The sequence below is a fragment of the Acanthisitta chloris genome, unplaced genomic scaffold (assembly GCF_000695815.1).
Source record: "Acanthisitta chloris isolate BGI_N310 unplaced genomic scaffold, ASM69581v1 scaffold8922, whole genome shotgun sequence".
NCBI lineage: Eukaryota > Metazoa > Chordata > Aves > Passeriformes > Acanthisittidae > Acanthisitta > Acanthisitta chloris.
In genome coordinates, this window is record NW_008660991.1 from 113,522 (window position 1) to 132,215 (window position 18,694).

Here is an 18,694-nt window from a genome sequence, read left to right on the forward strand (position 1 = left end):
GTTGTCTTGGTAATGAAAAGTCAATCTGTGTGACAAGTACCACGGACAGAGCTGCATAAAATGAGGCAAACTTGCATGGTTACTTTTAAATCAGTCACAGTAGTACAACCCTGGAAGACACCTTCCCCCTATTAGGCTTGCAGGTGAGATGCTCATTAGGTACATGAGGACATAGACAGGACTCAGTAGTTCATGAAATCCATGCGACAATCACCTGAGTTCAATCTGTGTGACAAGTACCACGGACAGAGCTGCATAAAATGAGGCAAACTTGCATGGTTACTTTTAAATCAGTCACAGTAGTACAACCCTGGAAGACACCTTCCCCCTATTAGGCTTGCAGGTGAGATGCTCATTAGGTACATGAGGACATAGACAGGACTCAGTAGTTCATGAAATCCATGCGACAATCACCTGAGTACTACATATTTTAAATGAAAAGGCCATTTTCTTAAAGGCTTTTTCCTTATTTCCACCATATTATAACGCAGTTACACAGAATGAGCCAACCAGTAAAACACCCTCTAACTGGATGTGTTTCCTACCTGTTTAGAAAACTAAGTGACTTTTTAAAAGTATAAAACAGAATCAGAATTAACTGTAGATTTTGTTATTCACAGATCAGACCAACACGTGAAGTAGCCATTTGTCTTCCAGCGACAAGATGTCTTATCCCTCCCCAGGTGACTACTCAAGGATGCCACTCCTTGAATTAAGAGTACTTAGGTACAAATGTGTGTTATTCAAATCCACTGATCTGAAATATGAAACCCAATGCAAATCCCAGAATTAGAGGGCACCCACTCTCCACAGGAAATGGCTACCTTTGAAGAGGTGGTTAGAGTACCTCAACGAAGGTACTTTCATGAATGACCCTGGGGCTCAAACCTGCTCACTTACAGCTGAATTCCACTGAAGAAGGAGCCAAAGAGTCCGATCATGCCCAGGAATTCAACTCGACTCAGATTTCGGACGATGTACTCCTCACAGACGTTGGAGATGCCGTACAGCGTTGCTCCGCCCAGCACTAAGAGATCGCCTATCAATTTATTTTCACCTAGGGATAAACAGGAAAAATCAGAATGTCTCAAAGCAATCATCTTTTGCCTAGAACCATCACAAGTTCTTCCCTACAGATTTCAATCTTCAGTCACTGAGTAGCCCATATTTGGGTTAATAAACTGAATGCAAATGTTCTGTAATTTTAAGTTTTCATTTATGCACCAGAAAAATCTAGCAGAGGCAAAGAGAGAGCATATTCCTTGCTGTAGAAAAAAAAATCCAAAAAATTCTGAAAAGTTCGTAAAAAACTATAGAAACCAAGTGGCACTCTTCAGATATTAATCCTTTTTAATTTTTTTTCAGATAGAATGTGATTCAGCTCTATAGAGCAGTTTGCATCTAATCTTGAAATCTAACCAGTCTAAAACATGTCCAGTACTTAGATGTGAGGCCAACTGAAAAATTCTGTGTACCTGTGAAATGAGTGAAGAAATCATTACAACACCAATATTGACCTCATTCTCACATGAAGCTGTTTGACAAGGAAGGGAGGAGGAAGGATGAGGTGTAGGCAGGGTGATGATAAAGACAGATTTTTAAAAGAGGTTCAATTAACATAGCAGTACCTAATGCATGCCATGAACACCAAAATCTATTTTCAGTACCTCCAGGTATATAGAATTACTCAAACATTTTGTTATCAGAGACTGTTTGAAATATTTTGAAGTCTTGGAAGCTTTTATTATTGGGTGTCAGGGAGAGCTGCAGGGAGATTTGATCAAGATCAAGTTCCAGCTTGAAAACTGAAGCCCTAGAGCTTTGCAAACTGATGCATGCGATTCCCTCTGCACATATGGCTTGTTAAATGATTTCTACAAGAGCTACAGCTTCACAAAGCTGTCAGATATTGCTGCAGAACCATACTCTGAAAGGCTGGATAGAATGGAATTTTCTTTGAAAAGGTTCAGTAGAAATGCTGAAACACGAAAAATGTATTTTTTAGAAAAAGAAATCTTGTTTTCCTTTAAAATACCTCAATTTAATTTTTGTGGTCCTGCCTTTTTAAGTTTTATTATTATCCATTTGCAAAATACATACTGCAGTAAATAAAAATGGAAGCCAAACATTCTGCTTGGTTCAAAATTATCTTTTCAATATTTTTCTTTAAGAAGTTCTGTTAACCCTTCAGTTTTCATTCCAAACTACAGTGCTGAAATTTCTATTGAGACAACATTTATGGCAATAAAAATGGTCAGAAGAGGACAGAGCAAGGGTTCATTAATCCACTATCCTGCCTCCAACACTGGCTATAAGCACCAGAAACGTGTAAGGTGTTTAGGGACAAATAGGAATGGAGTAAAGTTTAAAATATTCCCAGTAATATTCTCTTAGTGTCAAACGTTTTACCGCTCAGAGGAGATGTGGCTTCTGTGTATTTAGCAAATATCAGTAGATTTCTTTTCACATACTCATCCAGCCTCTTACTGACTTTCTGTTTTGCATGTACTTTGACTGAGAACATATTTATATTTGACCATTTATCTTTTTAAGATTTGGTTTTGGGCTTTTTTTCCTTTTAGCCTTCTTTTGCACCAGTCACAGAAGACTTTTATTTTAAATTTTTTTTTAAAAAAAGCTCTTAATTTAAAATAAGCATCAGCACTTTACAAAACCTCTTCATACTCCTTATGCATTTCATATTTTGCAGTGGCTCCAATGATTCCTCACTGAGCTCACTCATTTGGTATTTATTGCAGCTACTCACTGACACTTTGGGGATGTATTGCTGTAAAAGCTTTTGACCTTAGAGCTTGGCTGTGGTGAACTGCTGGGACAAAAATATCATTCTTTTGCATCTGTGAAACAAAGGCAGCTCAGAAGCTGAGTGTTTTCACATAGATGGGATGGCCTCAAGAATCACACCACTCTCCCCAAAGTGCACTCATGCTCAGAGTGTAAACCTCAACCTTCAGGGCTTTCCCAGAAGAGGGAGCCAAGATCTGGTCAAAGCATCACACTCTGGCACTGGAAATTCATCTGGTACTCAGCAGCACAGGGTGGTTGAGGAGAACATAAATAAATTGGCAAACACAGAGGGACTTTTATCAGCCAGTTCTCAGTAGATTAGACATTTTCTGAGATGGAAGTTGCATTAGACCACAATAGTTTCAGCCTACTATTAAGAAGTACTTCATGTTTTTAGCTGTTATGCTGGATACCTCAAAATTATATTGGTCATCCCATAATTTTCTGACTGTAAGAAATATTCCATACCACTGAAAACTTCATATACCTTCACTGTATTCTGTCTCTTTCTTGCCTTTTCTGAGAGCTGGAAAGTCCCAGTCTGCCTACAGTCTCTTCATCCTGAAGCCATTTTATGCCCTCAAACATCTTTCTCACACTCCTCTATTGCTTATATAGGCTTATTTTCTGGTTATTTCCTTTTGAGATGCAGTGACTAGAGTAACACGTGATACTCAAGAGATTAATGCATCAAAACTTTATATACTGCCATAAAAATGTTGTAAACTATACTTTTGCTTTCTTTCCTAGCAATTACTAGCAACCTGGTTGTCAAATGCCTTTTTTTTTTTGCTTCCTCAAGAGGCTGAGACTTTGGAACTTTCCCTCAAGACTGACATATCCCTACAGACATGTTTTCAGGGACGTAAAATCCACATGCATCTACTGGTTTTGTTGCTAAGGAAATATGTGACAACTGACTAGAGGCATTCTAAAGACTTTTAGGTTAATAAAGTTGCATTTGACCAATTTAACAGTGTAGGTCATTCTTCAGAAGAAACACAGGGCATAGCCTGACAAAAGAAACTTTGCATTAATCATTGTTAGCATATTTAATGTTCTCTGGAAGCAGAAGCCATACAGTCCAGAGAGGAGTTAATGTCTTGGGAACTGGTTATAGCACTATAATGTAACATAAATCATTTAAATATGAACTGTGTCCTGACGTGATTTCTTTTCACACTCTCACTAGACCTCTTTGTCACATTTTTACCTTAACCTCCACCATTAAGAGGTGTTTCTCTTTGCTTCTGGTTGCAATTACTGATGATAGCAATATCTAAAAATCAGTCTAAATGTGCCCCATTTTAGACTGAACACACATTCATATACTTATTAACAGGACTGATGTGATGGTTTTTCAGAGACGGTGATAAGCTAAAGCTGTGAAGTGCTTCGAAAAACCTGGATGAAACACTTGGCCCTCTGTGGCTTAGACCCCTGTGTATTACAGGAGCACAAGTACCAAGGCAACTCATGAGTATTAGTTCAGAGAAGTGTTATTTTAAGGTATGCTTGGCATGTAAGGTGATAGAGCACTAAGTACTGGATAGTAATTCCTTATCGCATTGAATAATGTACAAAACATCAGTCAGGATACAATTAAAAGAGGCAAACTGCTTTATATTTATGGAAAATTGAGAGCACGTGTGTACATTATACCTAATTCCTGCAGATAGTTTGGAAAATACCTGATAATCTCTCAGTGATGCATTTTAAATTCACGTTCCCTTATTGTGAGAGTTGACAGTTAAATTGCCTGATGCAGAAGGTGCATAGCAGAGCCTTGTGGCCCTTCTAATGCAGTAAGCAGTGTGGTCAACAAGGACACACAGATGTCAACAGATCTTGTCCCCTAAAATATAAGATAAACAGAGAATTTTGCTGAGGACTAATAAAGCATCATTGCTTTTGGTGTCTTCCTTTCTTTAGTTTGCCCAGTCCTGGGAAATAGCCTGTTAATGGTGTAGAACCCCTTAATAAAGAGTATCAATAATTTTCTTCTTTTTTTCTGCCAATATTTCTCTTTATTTGTAGAATCTTAATATGTAGGTTTACCTTTTAAGAGAAATTAAACCAGATGATCTATTTAACTCAGCTGAAGACAACATCATTAATAACATCATTTTACCATGAAAAAAAACAAAAAACCTGCAGTCTCTCTGTGTAGCAATAAGCACAGACACAGTTTTTCAAGTGTAGGTCTGAATTAAAAGGCAATAATGCATGTTAACAATTTTTTCTGGACAAATTTATCTAACATCTACCCATGCTTTAATAATGACATGGCAAATAGCATCTAATTACTGCAGTTGGATGGCAAAGTGTCAGTGTTCTTCAATCTGTTCCTTGTCTGCTAAGGTCCATTGCCTCATGTGCTCCTGCTGATCCACAACTCATTCGTTATATCCACAGCTTACTCTCTAGATTACTGGGACACAGGATATTTCTTCTGGAAGCCAGGGTTGAAATCTCAAACCCACTGAAATCAGTCATTCTCGATGCAGCTTTGGCTGGCTGATTACATAGTACAGAGCATATTGTTTTCTTTTTAGTTGTGGCAGGGCTGTTTCTGGAAGAGACCAATGAACTAAAAGTCTCCTTTTAGGATAAAGGACTGGGATAAAAGGGGCAGGGAGATATGGTGAGCACTGTCACAAACTCTGTTGTTTTATTTAGTAGCATCCTGGCAAATGCAGTTCTTACAGCACTTGCATTTGTATTCAGAAAGCTGAGTCAAGAATTTTAAATCCCAGCGTATTATGCTCAGCTCACAATTCAGTGGTTTTAATTAAGAATGAAAACTGTGCCTAATTGACAATCTTTGAAAAGAATTTCCAGCCTTCCCACATCATTTAGGTTGGCACTAGAGAAATCAATGTGACAGGGGAAGTTGATCGATGAAATCTATCTCTGTCTAGTCTGCATTAATAGCTACACACACATTATTCATATGATGCCACACACCAAAAAGAACATTTTACACACAAGAAGGTTTATTGCAACAATGATTTGGGCAGGCAAATCCCAAACCTTTGGTGCTGAGATGGTGTGCAAAACCCAGTTGGTACGGTTAGTATATAAGTTCGGTGTCTTTTAGCACCGACCCAGTGACCCCACCTCTGTAGAAAACTTAGTAAAGTTGAGGAGAAGTAAGGGCACACAGTGGTTGTGAGAGATGCTTATGACTCAAATATGTAGCCAATTTGGAAAGGAAGCAACTGTGGTTTGCAGTCAAACAAGTAAGCCAAAAGAAAATGAAACTACAAATATTTAGCTTGTCCCTCCAGTTTGTGCAGAGGGTAACCTGTGCTGCACGGCCCACGAAGTCTGTTTGCAGCACTGCTACTTGTAAGTGTTGACCCATTTTTCTTCTCTGTCGCTTCTGACAAATAGGCAGCTCTGAATGGTGCAGTGCTCTGGATCCATAAAGCACAGGGTTTCTTGCCACAACTCCCCTCTCTTGGCCCCAGTCTGACACCTTCTGGACAATGGCTTCTCTGAACAGAACTTGGCCATACAACCCATCCATCCTTACTTACCTGCTCCTTGCTGTCTCCCAACGAGAACATCTGCTCCTGCCATGCAGCCCATGCCCAGAATGCAGACCACAATCCCAATGAAATGCACTGCCTTGTATCGTACCAGTAAGAAGAACCAGGAGAGCAGTATCACCACTGGGATGACAAAACAGTCTAGGAGCTGTCAAGAAAGAGGGGAAAAATTAACAAATCAACCTGCAAATACTTTGCCCTAAAATACTAAGATAGATTCCAGCAGAGGGAAGCAGGGTTATCTAGTATGTAATAGCACTTTCTACCAACAGAAAGTGCATTCAAGTGGTTGTGTCATCCATCAGACAGAGGATAAGACAGTTTATAACTGTTCCACACATTCAGGAGAGCTGTTGCTCTATGATAACACTCAAAAGCACTGCCTTGCTCTTGGATTCAGATGTATATTTCAAATCCATGGGAAGAAAACCAGAGCCAATAGAGAGCCACACTACTCCATCTGGTCCTCACCTCTGGTGATTAATAGACAAAGACTGAGGGTGGTTTTCATGCAGTCTAGACACATGCTTTAATTCAGTCATTTCAGGTCCAAATAGTAGGAATGTGCATAACACACAAGTTGACCAGATTTATTAAATTTGGCCATATAAATCAGGGGTTTTCTGCATGCAGCATGCTTATGAAAAATCTGCACCCTGTGGGGACCATTAACTCTGTGAAAATAGAGTCCCATATGCCTCTGAAGGAAAAAAACTAAAAAAATCCCAGCTTGCCTGCAATGCAAGAAACTCAATCTTCTTGCCAATAGACCCTTGGTAAAAGCTTTCTCAAAGAAGTGTTATGAAACACAGTTTTTAATTATGGTTGGCTTTTTCCAGAGACATCCAGCAATAAATCCAGAAAATCCACGATAAAAAAAGAAATGCATCAAATGTTTGTGAGAGCACCTTGAGATTTCAAAAATAAAATATATTTTAGAAACTATCAGTATGTCACCAGGAAACAAAGATCCTAGGTAAGAAACACCCAAAGAAACCTGACTTTAATACCACTTCCTGAAAGGATACAGCTAATTAAGAATTGCAATTCTGTGGACTAACAATGGCATTTAACAAATTGTGCAGGATACACTACTGTTCAATGCCAATTGATATAGCAGGAACCAGAGCTATGTGATTGCACCTTCTTCCTAATGAGAATGTCTGGAACAATCAAAGGAAGAGACTAGGTCTACAGTTCTGGAAAACTACTCCAGATGTTGTTACCTTGATTTTAGATGATGCAATTTGATTTTGCTTCCCTTTGGGCTACTACATGTTAGTTGTTTACTCAGTGTGATTTACCATGAAGGACAGCGTAATCAAATAAGATCACATCCCTTTTAACTTCTTTGTCTGCCCATGTGTTATTTGAAGACAGAAAGATTTTTGGATGATTTCAAGAACATTACTGCTTAGAAAGCATTTTTTACATGAGATTACTATGTAATAAGTATTAAATCTGGGGGATCAGCAAAAATGTAAAAGTCAATTTTTGGACTAAGGATAATTTCCCTGAAACTTCATTAGAAAAATCAGAGTGTGCAGTGCAAACACACGCATTTCAAAGATTTTCCAGACAGTGAGAGGCAAAAGGCTTCAGAAGAGAACAAGTTCAGCAATGGGGCCATGCTGCTCTTGGGAGGCTCAAGCAGTACCAAAGAGCTGCAGAACAGATAAGGGAAATAATGAATGGGAATGGTCCATGCTGAAAGCAGATTCTGCATTTAAAGGGAGAGCTAGACATCCAGAAGTCATGGTCACACCTCTAAGGCGACAACTTCTTCCAGCAGTCCTCAAAACTCCATCCTTCACAGACTGAACACAGAAAAGGGCAAGGTCTGAAAGAACTGCAACAAGCCCCTTCATCTGCCCCTGCAGAGCCTGTAGCACGTACAGTGTGTAACACAGCTCACACTCCACAACTAGGCTTTGCAAAGACATGCACATACAACACACCACATACACAAGAACAACTGCTGAAGACATGCTGCTGGGAGCAGCCAGGTCCTGGGGCAGGGAAGGCTGGTGGTACTGGCACATGCATTAAATCCTGGCACATGAGGTGGGCAAAGTGGCACACAGCCTTTTCCTGTCACTGGAGGGAGGAACAGGGCTGACCTAGCCAGAACAGATGGTCACTGCTGCATGGATGACATCCACAGCACATTGCTCATGTGCTGTGGATTTCTGCACTTTGCCAGCACAGCCCTAGCATACATCTGAGCAAAATGCACTCTTTGGTGTCACCTCTTGGATGTGGACACAGCTCAACACCTCCTCTCTCAATCCACGCTCATGTCATCGTGCCTGTACTTGCTGGATGTCTGTTCCACAGCAGCTGTGCAGGCACAAAGTGCACCCATCATCTCTGCTGAAGATGGAGGGAAGGTGGTACCAAACACCAAGGAGGCAGTTACTCCTTACATTGCTCATAGCTATCCCTGAAGGTTTGAATGCCTCTCCCATTCCCTCCGAGTGCAGCACTGAACAGGTGAGCTTAACTCACCATTTTCTGAACTCACCACAGTTTTCCATTACTTTAAGTGTGGCTACAAAGAAGATGGAGGCTCTTTCTTTAACAGAAGTCACATGGAGAATTGTTGTATCATAAAATTGTAGAATGGTTTGGATTGGAAGTGATCTCAAAAATCCTTCAGTTCCAGCCCCCTGCTGTGGGAAGAGACACCTTCCACTTGACCAGGTTGCTCAAAGGCCCATCCAACCTGGCCTGGAACACTTCCAGGGATGGGGCATCCACAGCTTCTCTGGGCAACCAGTTCCAGTGCCTTACTACCTTCACAGGGAGAATTTCTTCCTGGTGTCTAATCTAAATGTGCAGTCTTTCAGTTTAAAGCCATTTCCCCTTGTCTTATCAGTATATGCCCTTGAAAAAGATCCCTCTCAGCATTCTTGTAGGCCCTTTTAGTTACTGAAAGATTGCTACAAGAACACCTAGACCTTTCTCTTCTCCAGACTGAACAATCCCAATTCTCCAGCCTTTCCTCACAGGAGAGGTGTTTCATGCCTCTAATCATCTTTGTGGCCCTCCTCTGGACTTGCTTCAATGAGTCTATGTGCTTCCTGTGCTGGAGCCCCCAGAGCTGGAAGCAGTATACCAAGTAGTTCTGAAAAGAGTGGAGTAGAGGGAAGACAAGGGGTGGTGGGTACAAGTTGCACTGGGAGAGGTTTCATCTCAATAAAGAAAGAAGTTTTTTCTCAAGATGTGAATCGACACGTTGTTAAATAATCCCATCTAGGCTCTGTTTCCCACAAAAGGTTGGACCAGGTTGGAGGTCTCTTCCAAGTTGGGCTGTTCTATGAGCCTAAATTGGTCTATGAGTCTAAAAATTACTTATACCTGCAGCATGTGCACTTCAACATGCAAATTCCCACTAACAGTATTTTAGAGAAAGATTTTAAAAATTCTTCTCATTCCATAAATATTTAAACATACCTATGCTTTCAAGTATGTGAATGCATGTCTTTTGAGCACTAACATAAAAGGATGCATGAACAGAACCTGTCACAAACAAACAACACTGACAGCAGCTGGGAAACAGCCCTTTGGGGCTGGCAGCCCCAAGTCTAATCCACAAATTGCTGTTTGGAATGCTGCAGCATCAATAGATACAAACATGAAAGGTAGGTAATATTCACTGACATTATATAGTTAGCTTAGTTTATACCTATAATTAAACAATGGGATAGACAGAAATAAATTAGGTTGCTATAATATAAGCAATAAGATGACCTAGTGCTTAACTCTTTTTCAGGCATTGCTTCACATTTCATTTCTCCAGTCTAAATTAGCTCTGTCTTTCTTTTTTCCTCAGATAAACCTGTCTAGTAGAAGAAAAAATGCACATATACTCTACAGACAAAGATGTGAAATTGAGGATTACCTCATCTGTAATAAAGCCTTTTTATTACTTTTTTTTGCCTTTTTTCTTTCTTTTCTGTAAGTTATTTCAGGTATTAAGAAAAAAGATTAGACCTAATTATAATTTTTCTGAAAGATAGATTATGCTAAGCTTGAATTTCATTTATAGTACATAAAGGTCAGCTGTTTAGCAATATTTCCCAAAAAATCATCTTTGATATTTTCCTTCTTTCTAGTTGTTTATTCAAAAGGTACTGCCTATACCCTGTTATTAGGTTAAATTAATGAGTGATCTGATTATAATCCACATTCCTGTTAAACACAGAAGTTATCAGATCTCACTAAGCTAAAAGAAACATTTCCTATGTTGCCGTGGGGTGGTGCAGATCACATTCTTTGACACTGTTGTGTTTGTCTGTGGCTTTCTTTAGTCACAGCTCTGAAAGGGGCTGTTTTAGAAGGCAGAACACAACAATATATAATCTATTGATGTACTGTCCTACAGAAACTTCGTTCTATTACAGGAATGCTGTGTTGTTGTAGAGATTGAAGATTATTATTTGACTCTAAAAGATACCACAGTGCATCCAAGTCTGCCAATGAAACACAATGTTGAAATCTATTTCCACTGATTATTTGTTTGTTAAATGACGTTGACTTTATTATACTTGTGAATTGTAGACAAATACTCTCTTGCTACCACTAAATACCCAGTGTCTGGTCTCACAAATTCAGCATGTGTTTGCACATCTATTGCAAAAATGTAGTTAGTCATTGGAAAGGAGAGCTGGCAAGCTTTAGAAGAAAGGTCTGCAATACAGAGGGTGAACTGCTGATCTGCAGCGATATCAAAAAGAAAAAAGCTGGTCAGCAAACTCCCTATGGGAACAGCTGAGCTGAATCTTCCTTTTTAAACATTCATTGGATTTTTTTCCCCTCAGTTATAAGCCCTTTTTTTTCACATTAGGGGTTTCTCATTAGTGCTGCCCTCCAGCAAATCATGCAGAGAATAACCTGCACCTTCTACTTAGCTTAATCTCCAGAGCAGAGGGATCACTAAAATCAGTGTCATATCTGTCAAACATTGTATGGTCAGGTACACATGATGGGTACAGAATTTCAGCATGTGACCTGGAAATCTTAATACAACAGCAAGTGCTATATCCAGTAAATGACACACCTGTCATTTGCTTTGTTTTTTCAAAGGAAGAAAGGGATGGAGCTGCCCATTCAAGGGCTTTTTCTCTTCCAGTTTTCACACCACCTTCACAATATCAGGCACACTTGATTCAACTGTACAAAAGCAGATGAGATGTGAACCCTCACAGAGCTGGCTGCCAGCTGCGAGGGGAGTTGCATGGCAATTATGCTGCCCTGTGACTGAAACCTCTTGCAGGAAAGGTGTGGATGCTGGCAGCAGCTCTGAAAGGGTTATATCTAGCAGTGCAAATAAAAAGGGAGCATTGTTTTTATCTCTCATGTTTCTATTTGCTACCTCATCACAACTTAACTGCTTTCTTGCATGGTTTTTATATAATCACAAAATGAATGTAAAACCATTAATTTTTCATCCAGTCAAAATGTATGGCACTCCAGGTAGGGAGACTGGTGAAAGAATCAATTAGTGATGTCATTTGCTTGCAAAAAAAAGTACAAATGTTTATTTCAATGATGAGGAAGAAGCAAAAGCCAGAACACTATTCCCAGTCAGGAGCCTCTTTAAATCAGCATTTTGCCCACAAGAACTTTTTTTCTTGATGCTTCTAGAAATTTTCCTATAGGTTTCTTTAATCCATTCTCTGTATTTTCTTTTCTCTCTGTGGACACAGAAACGCTCTCAGAACTTTGACTAGGAAAGAACCTTAACCTCCATCTGACTTGCATGTATCAAAACACCTTTAGCTTTCTGTGTACATAGAAGGAACTCAGCAAATTCTGGATGTTAAATGAAAAGTGTTGGTCACATGCACCCCACAGTTCCTCTGCTCTCAACTTTCTACACAAGGACATGCTTTACTACTAACATGAGTAATCACATCTTGACTCTTTTTTTAAGAAACCCTCTTCATCCACTCTTCTCTACACATGAACTCCAGCTATGCTTATACAAGATCTGCTCAAATACCAGAAAGACTCACCAACAAATCCTTTAATTGACTTCTTCCTCTGATTTTACGTATTACTGTCAGAAAAAGATCATTCTAGGACAGTTCTGCCAGCAGTCATGTGCTTCTGCATGAAAAACCCAACTATTTTTTGTTTCTCTACTCTCTTAGTAAGATGACTAGGTAAGGGCTTGGAAGCACATTTTCTCAAGGTTACTCCTTAGAAACTTCCCCATGTCACCAGCAGCTGTAAACTATGAGGGGGATTAGAATCTGGCCTAGGAAAAATCACAGATGTGTCCTGCAGAAAACCCTCTGCTTTTGCATTTTACCTGCCAGAATATACAAAATGGGCACAGAATGCCAAAATCTCTGCTCCTGTAATGAGCACAGCTCCATTGACTTTCATAAGATTTTGCATATTTATGTTAGTAAAAAGTTTGGCTCAGGGTGAATTTTGCCAGTAGAGGCAGGAGCTCTGTATACAGAGAGCTCAGTTGGCTAAAAACTCACATACAGAGACTGAAGATACTGTAGGGGCTGGTTTGCAAATCACAGGTATGTAACACAGTTAAAAGACAGAATAGTAACACAAAGTGCAATAATAGATCAGATAAAAGATACACAGCACAGTCTCTCCCAGTATAAATGTACTGTATGCCACATTTCTGCAAAATGCTGATCTGCAAACTTTATTAACATTGCAATATTTCTTCCCTGTCCTGAAGCACAACAGAAAAGTATGGTCAATTTTACATTCATAGGATGGGAGGAAGAAGGGAAGGAGTGGAACTCATCTCTGCTTTTGCGATATTTCACATTTAGCAGCCACTGGACAAGGTAGATCAACTTGAATATTGCACAGTCCCTACTCCTCGCCTCCCAGATTTGCTTCAAAATTGTCTCAAACCTTCTGTCTCAATGCATATTGAGTCCACAGGGACCAAGAACAGAGCAAAGTCTATTGCCATCCAGCACTCCTGTAATAAGCACTTACTGCTGACTCCTTTCCTTTTCTGGTGGCAGTGGTTGAGATATGAAAACTGCCAGAAGTAATTTGAAGTATGATGTACTGCTGAGCCTCATGGTGATCTAAGAGTAGCTGAAAACATCAGCATCATAGTTTTATTGTCTGTCTCCTGTTGTCTATAAATCCCAGCTTTTACTACCTTTGTTTTCATCATGCCAATCAAAGGCTTGATTGCCCAAGGAATAAATTGCCAGATAAATCACTATTTGGAAACATAGCTCTCTCTTTGACAGCACCTTACTTCTTCTGACATTGTATGCATAGTCTACAGTACTACTATGGAAGGTGTTGCAGAAATAATCCAGATTCTGCGTGATGTCATAGCAGAAAAGGGATAACATCCCTTCTAGTGAGTGCAACACAATGCAGTAATATGTAGATGGATAGAACAAGGTGTTGCAGCAAGGACAGCTAATTAATGCAGGGAAAATGGGGAGAAGGGAGAGGGCAGTTTGTCTCATAATGCAGCTTGAGATGATGAGAAAGCACATACCTAGCAGCAAAGATTACAAATGTTATTAACATAACAGGCTTAGTGGAAGACATTATGGACTTGGTAGGACGTATGTGTGTGATACACTGTGAATACAGTACAGGGAAGTTGAAGTTAAAACACAGTTTCAAGGAAATTTAATATCTAGATCTAAATAACTGCAATAACTTCAGAATCTTTTAATTCCCTCTGGGGGAACTAATTTTATCTGCTGTGTAAAAGGTATCTCTGACAGTATTTAAAACATCCTCCTTGAACAGTTATCAAACCTTCCACAGGCCTACACCAGGCTTGTTTTAAAACCCATTAGGATAAATATGAAAAGCATTACCACAAGCAGTCCTGAAAGTTAAGTATATAGCTTTTAAAAAAAAGTTCATGGAATCAGGTGCTAGTGTACAAGTGAGTTTTTAGTGTACTTTCCATACCTGCCATAGCTGATGTGCAAGAAGGCTGCAAAACCTACTGCAAGTTAGAATAATACATCAAAGAGAAACTAAAGATCATTTTGGAAGTTTTGGCCATCTGGGAATCAGAACACGTACGGCCAATAGCATTAAGTGTGACCAATCTCTGGCACTTCTTGAAATATGTGGTTTTGGATATCAGATTGATCCATCAACAAACATCTGTGCCTTTTACCTGGCATATATTAAGTTTTTAAAATGTACCCTCTAGGGAACAGTTTTCATTTACTAGCCTGAGCATTTTCATGGCTGTAGGAAGCTTGTGCTTCAATCCCCCCAGCTGTTAAGTCAAGCCCTTTTAACTCCCCAGGAGTTAAGTCAAGCTCTTCCAGTGGACCATAGCTTTAACAGCTATGACTTTATGAAAAAGGGGGTTCCACCCTTGCAGTTTGGAATGCACTCCGTGCCTTCTGCAAGCACTTGAGAGATGCTAAGATCATATCTAACAAATTGAGTTTCTTGGAGTACTTTGATGTAGGAATACTTAGTTTTCGAATTTTTAAATGGAGGCAGGAATTTAGGCATCTATCTCCATCAACATAGAATCACTCTGGGCATACAAAGGACCAGAACTTAACGCTACCAAAGAAGAAGCAACCTGATAGGACTGTCCTAAGATCGTGCTCTGAGCAGCAGGTTAGTACACATAAACCAAGGAATGTTAGATGTCCACGACATTTTAGATATGTAGACAATTAGATGTGGGTTTCTTAGATTGTTCTATTAAATCTCATTGTCCTTGGACTGCAGGCCCAGTACCTAACCGGTACCTTGGATTTTATCTTTCACACTTGACCTACACCTTGATGACTGAAACATAAATAGTACATTGATTTTCAATCTAGCTTTTATGCCCCATAGTTTATAAGGGAGGTATTTTAGCTGTTTGCTGGGGTTTTGTTAAGGAGAAAAATTATGTGTTTCTAGGCTTCACATTACTTTGCTTTCATCTTATGATGAAGCTGTGTCACATTCTCAGACAGTAATTATAGAGTACATGAGATTTGAAATAATCAGAAGCATGTCCAAAAGTAAAGGTTAGGTACCATATTCATCTCTGATTTATGCCTGTGTGTCCTCATTCACAGTGATTCCGAAGGCATTTGGTGAAAGACATGTAGGAAGGTTTATTAGAAAATCCTGTTTTCCCAGATCAAAGCCAAAAGAGAATCTTAAAGTAAAATATAGGAAAAACCAGGGTGTGAAACAGAGGGGAAAAGTAGGGCACCATTTTCAGTCTTTTCCTGGAACCATGATGAGATAATGCCAAATATATATAAAAAGAGTATAAACTAGAAACTGTCAGTCCCAAGAGTTTAAAGCTACTTGGCAAACAAAGCTGTTGAGGGCTTGTAGCTTTTTGGTGAAGAACTCAAAACAACTGCAATAAATGTATATTTTTACTGTTAAACTTCGGCTTTTTGCTGGGACCAGTGTAATGTTTTTTGCCTAAAAGCACCACAAGCACAGTACACTTGCATGTTAGTTGTGCATGACAGATCAGAAATGTCATGTGGGAAAAAAGTATAGGCTGTAAAACTGATTTCCTACTTAAATGGCTCATGTACCACCACTATAAAATACTTGATTTCTCATTTACTGAAGTGACAAAATTTCAAAAACTCTTACATTTTTCCCATCACAAAAGCCTTATGTAAAGCCTGTTGAGTATAAAATCCCCCAGAACTGACTTGAAGGGCTCGATTCTCAGCCAATGTACACACAGGCAGAGCTTCCACAGCTTTCAGTCAAAGCCATGCTGATTTGTGGCAGGTAGCAATGATTTCTTGGGTCTCCTTCCTGAAAGGATTTGAACATTTCTTGCTACGTGCTAGTAAATATTTATGGCCTCACAGGTAGTGCTGCAGGATCATACCTTTCAGGAAAAGCACTTGAGAAAGTGGTCCTGTTTGGTGCTTCTGAAATCAGATTCTATAAATAGCTTGCTTTTTTTCATCTTCTGTTTTCCATTTCTTCAGTCCTCATTTCATACCATGACACACTTTGACCAATGCAGAATACTTCCCTGAGCTGCTTCTGTTTCGTGTTCAAACGAAATAGGGTGTTTGGCTACATTTCAGAAAATGTGTCATTTGATTCAACATCTTAAAGCATTACCTCATACTCATCCCACTCTCACCATATCTTTGGGCTTGTCACGTAGGAGCTCATTCATATTATGGCATGAAGTGAATTTAAAATGCAGCAGGTATTCCCAGTCACTCCACATGTATCTGAGCAACCAAGGACAACCATGGGGAAAGGTGACATTGTATTCATTCCATGCCTGGAAAAAAGCTTGACAGCATTTGAGCTTCTATCTCTTCCTTCTTTCAAGCCACATGGGAAAGAGACCTGATCTCTGTCATAATCTTTATGTGGAAGAGGTCTAAAATGGACATGACACTGTCTGTGCCCTCTGACAGTTCTCCTGATCCACCATTCCTCTCTCTCTCAGTCTAAAAGGAGACCATGGATGACTTCACCTAAAAAATTCCCTCTTGAGACACAGGCAATGCCCTTGAACTCTCCTGCCTGCTTCCTCATTACACTGTAGCTTTCGATCTCTTACACTAAAGGCTATGCTCATTGCACTGCAGGTGTAAGGGTCTGCATCTTCTGGAACTGATGTTTCATGGGTCTGGCCAGATGAACCTCTGATACGTGCTTGTTGGCGGCTTTGGGAGATGGGATTTAATGACCTGGATCATCTTACTCAGCCCACTATTTCTACTTGCTGTGACTGAATCACACTGAAGAAGCAATTCAGTTTGCTTTACTCTTTGAGGCTTTTAGTGGCTATAACATCAGACAGTATGAGGTTTATGTGGATTTAAAATTTACTTATACTAAGTAATCCGATTTGGAAAAGTGTTAAAAGCAATATTACATTGTCTGGGTATGTTTCAAAGAATTCTCAAACCCAGATTCTGATGACAGAGGCACTTGTGAATATTTAGCAAAAAGCTCACATTTGGATTCCTTGAATTCATAGTTTCCTTCTAATTTTGCTTCTTATTCAGCTAGAGAAGCTCAGTATTTTCCAATATCACTTTTCAACTATGGAAGAGATGTATCCTTAATTAGCTTTGATTCAGCAGAACATTAAGTGGTGCTCCTTTATTTTACTGGCTCTAATGCAAACTTCAGGCAAGTAAGGTGTAAAATACACTGAACACTACTGAGTGTTGCCCAGTGATTTAAAGATAATGTAAAGAGGCAGTAGGTTTGTTTTAGAACAAGTAGCAACGAAGTATGCAATGATTTCCCAAGACAGACAATTTCCACTCTCTTAAAAATGTTTTAATTATTCACTTCTCCACTTAAACTGGAAGAAGCCTGATTCTTTTGTGTTTGTATATAAAACACCCAGGTTAGAACTTCAGAGAAATCACTAGCCAAGCTTTTTGCCACTGTACATATAATTTTTTAACAGAGGATACACTTTTTGACAGCTGCATTTAAGCTGTTACATAACATAACATGCTTAACAGCTTGCAATAAAGTAAGAGTTCTTCATCTTAACTACATTCAGTTTACTTAATGACAAGTTTTGCAGTCTGATCTAATTATGGAATCCTAAACATTCCCTATTTGGTTTGCTTGGCGAGGCTGTGGTAGGAGGTGGGGCTATAGGGGTGTCCTCTCTGAGAAGTTGCTAGAAACTTCCCCTGTGTCCAATAGAGCCAATGCCAGTTGTCCCTAAGATGGATGTCCTGCTGGTCACGGCTGAGCCCATCAGTGATGGATCCTCTGGGATAACACAGTTAAGACTAGGAGGGGTTGGAGAGCGGGGATGGGGTGGGGAAGCAATCCTGTGCAACAGATAGGAGTGAGAATATGTGAGAGCAACAGTCCTGCAGACACCAAGGTCAGTGAAGAAGAAAGGGGAGGAGGTGCTGCAGGTGCTGGAGCAGAGATTGCCCTGCAGCCCATGGTGAAGACTGTGGTGAAGCAGGCTGTTCCTCCTCTGCCCATGGAGATCCCCACTGGAGCAGAGATCCACCTGTAGCCCATGGAGCACTGCATGCTGGAGCAGGTACATGCTCAAACAAGGCTGTGATTCTCCGTGAAACCCGTGCTGGAGCAGGCACCTGGCAGGACATGTGGACCCATGAAAAGAAAAGCCCACACTGGAGCAAGTTTTCTGGTAGGACTTGTGACCCTGTGGGGGACCCACAATGGAGCAGGTTGTTTTTGAGGGACTGCACCCTGTGGTAAAGTCACCCACATTTAGCACTTCATTAAGACCTGTCTCTCATGGAAGGACTCCCATTGGAGAAGTTTGTGGAGAATTGTCTCCATGGGAGGGACTGTACACTGGAACAGAGGAAGAACTCCTCTCCCTAAGCAGA

At 39.9% G+C, this 18,694-nt stretch overlaps 1 protein-coding gene across 1 annotated transcript in view; it reads right to left on the reverse strand.

Moving 5' to 3' along the window:
- Positions 1 to 18,694, reverse strand: part of SLC35F1 (solute carrier family 35, member F1) — a gene marked incomplete at its 5' end in the record, with an annotated part of 48,960 nt that overhangs the window by 28,949 nt on the left and 1,317 nt on the right. Inside the window, 2 exons of the mRNA XM_009070045.1 lie at positions 901 to 1,057; positions 6,351 to 6,510. Of these exons, the coding sequence (XP_009068293.1) occupies positions 901 to 1,057; positions 6,351 to 6,510 (317 nt within the window). The remainder of the gene's footprint in view (positions 1 to 900; positions 1,058 to 6,350; positions 6,511 to 18,694) is intronic.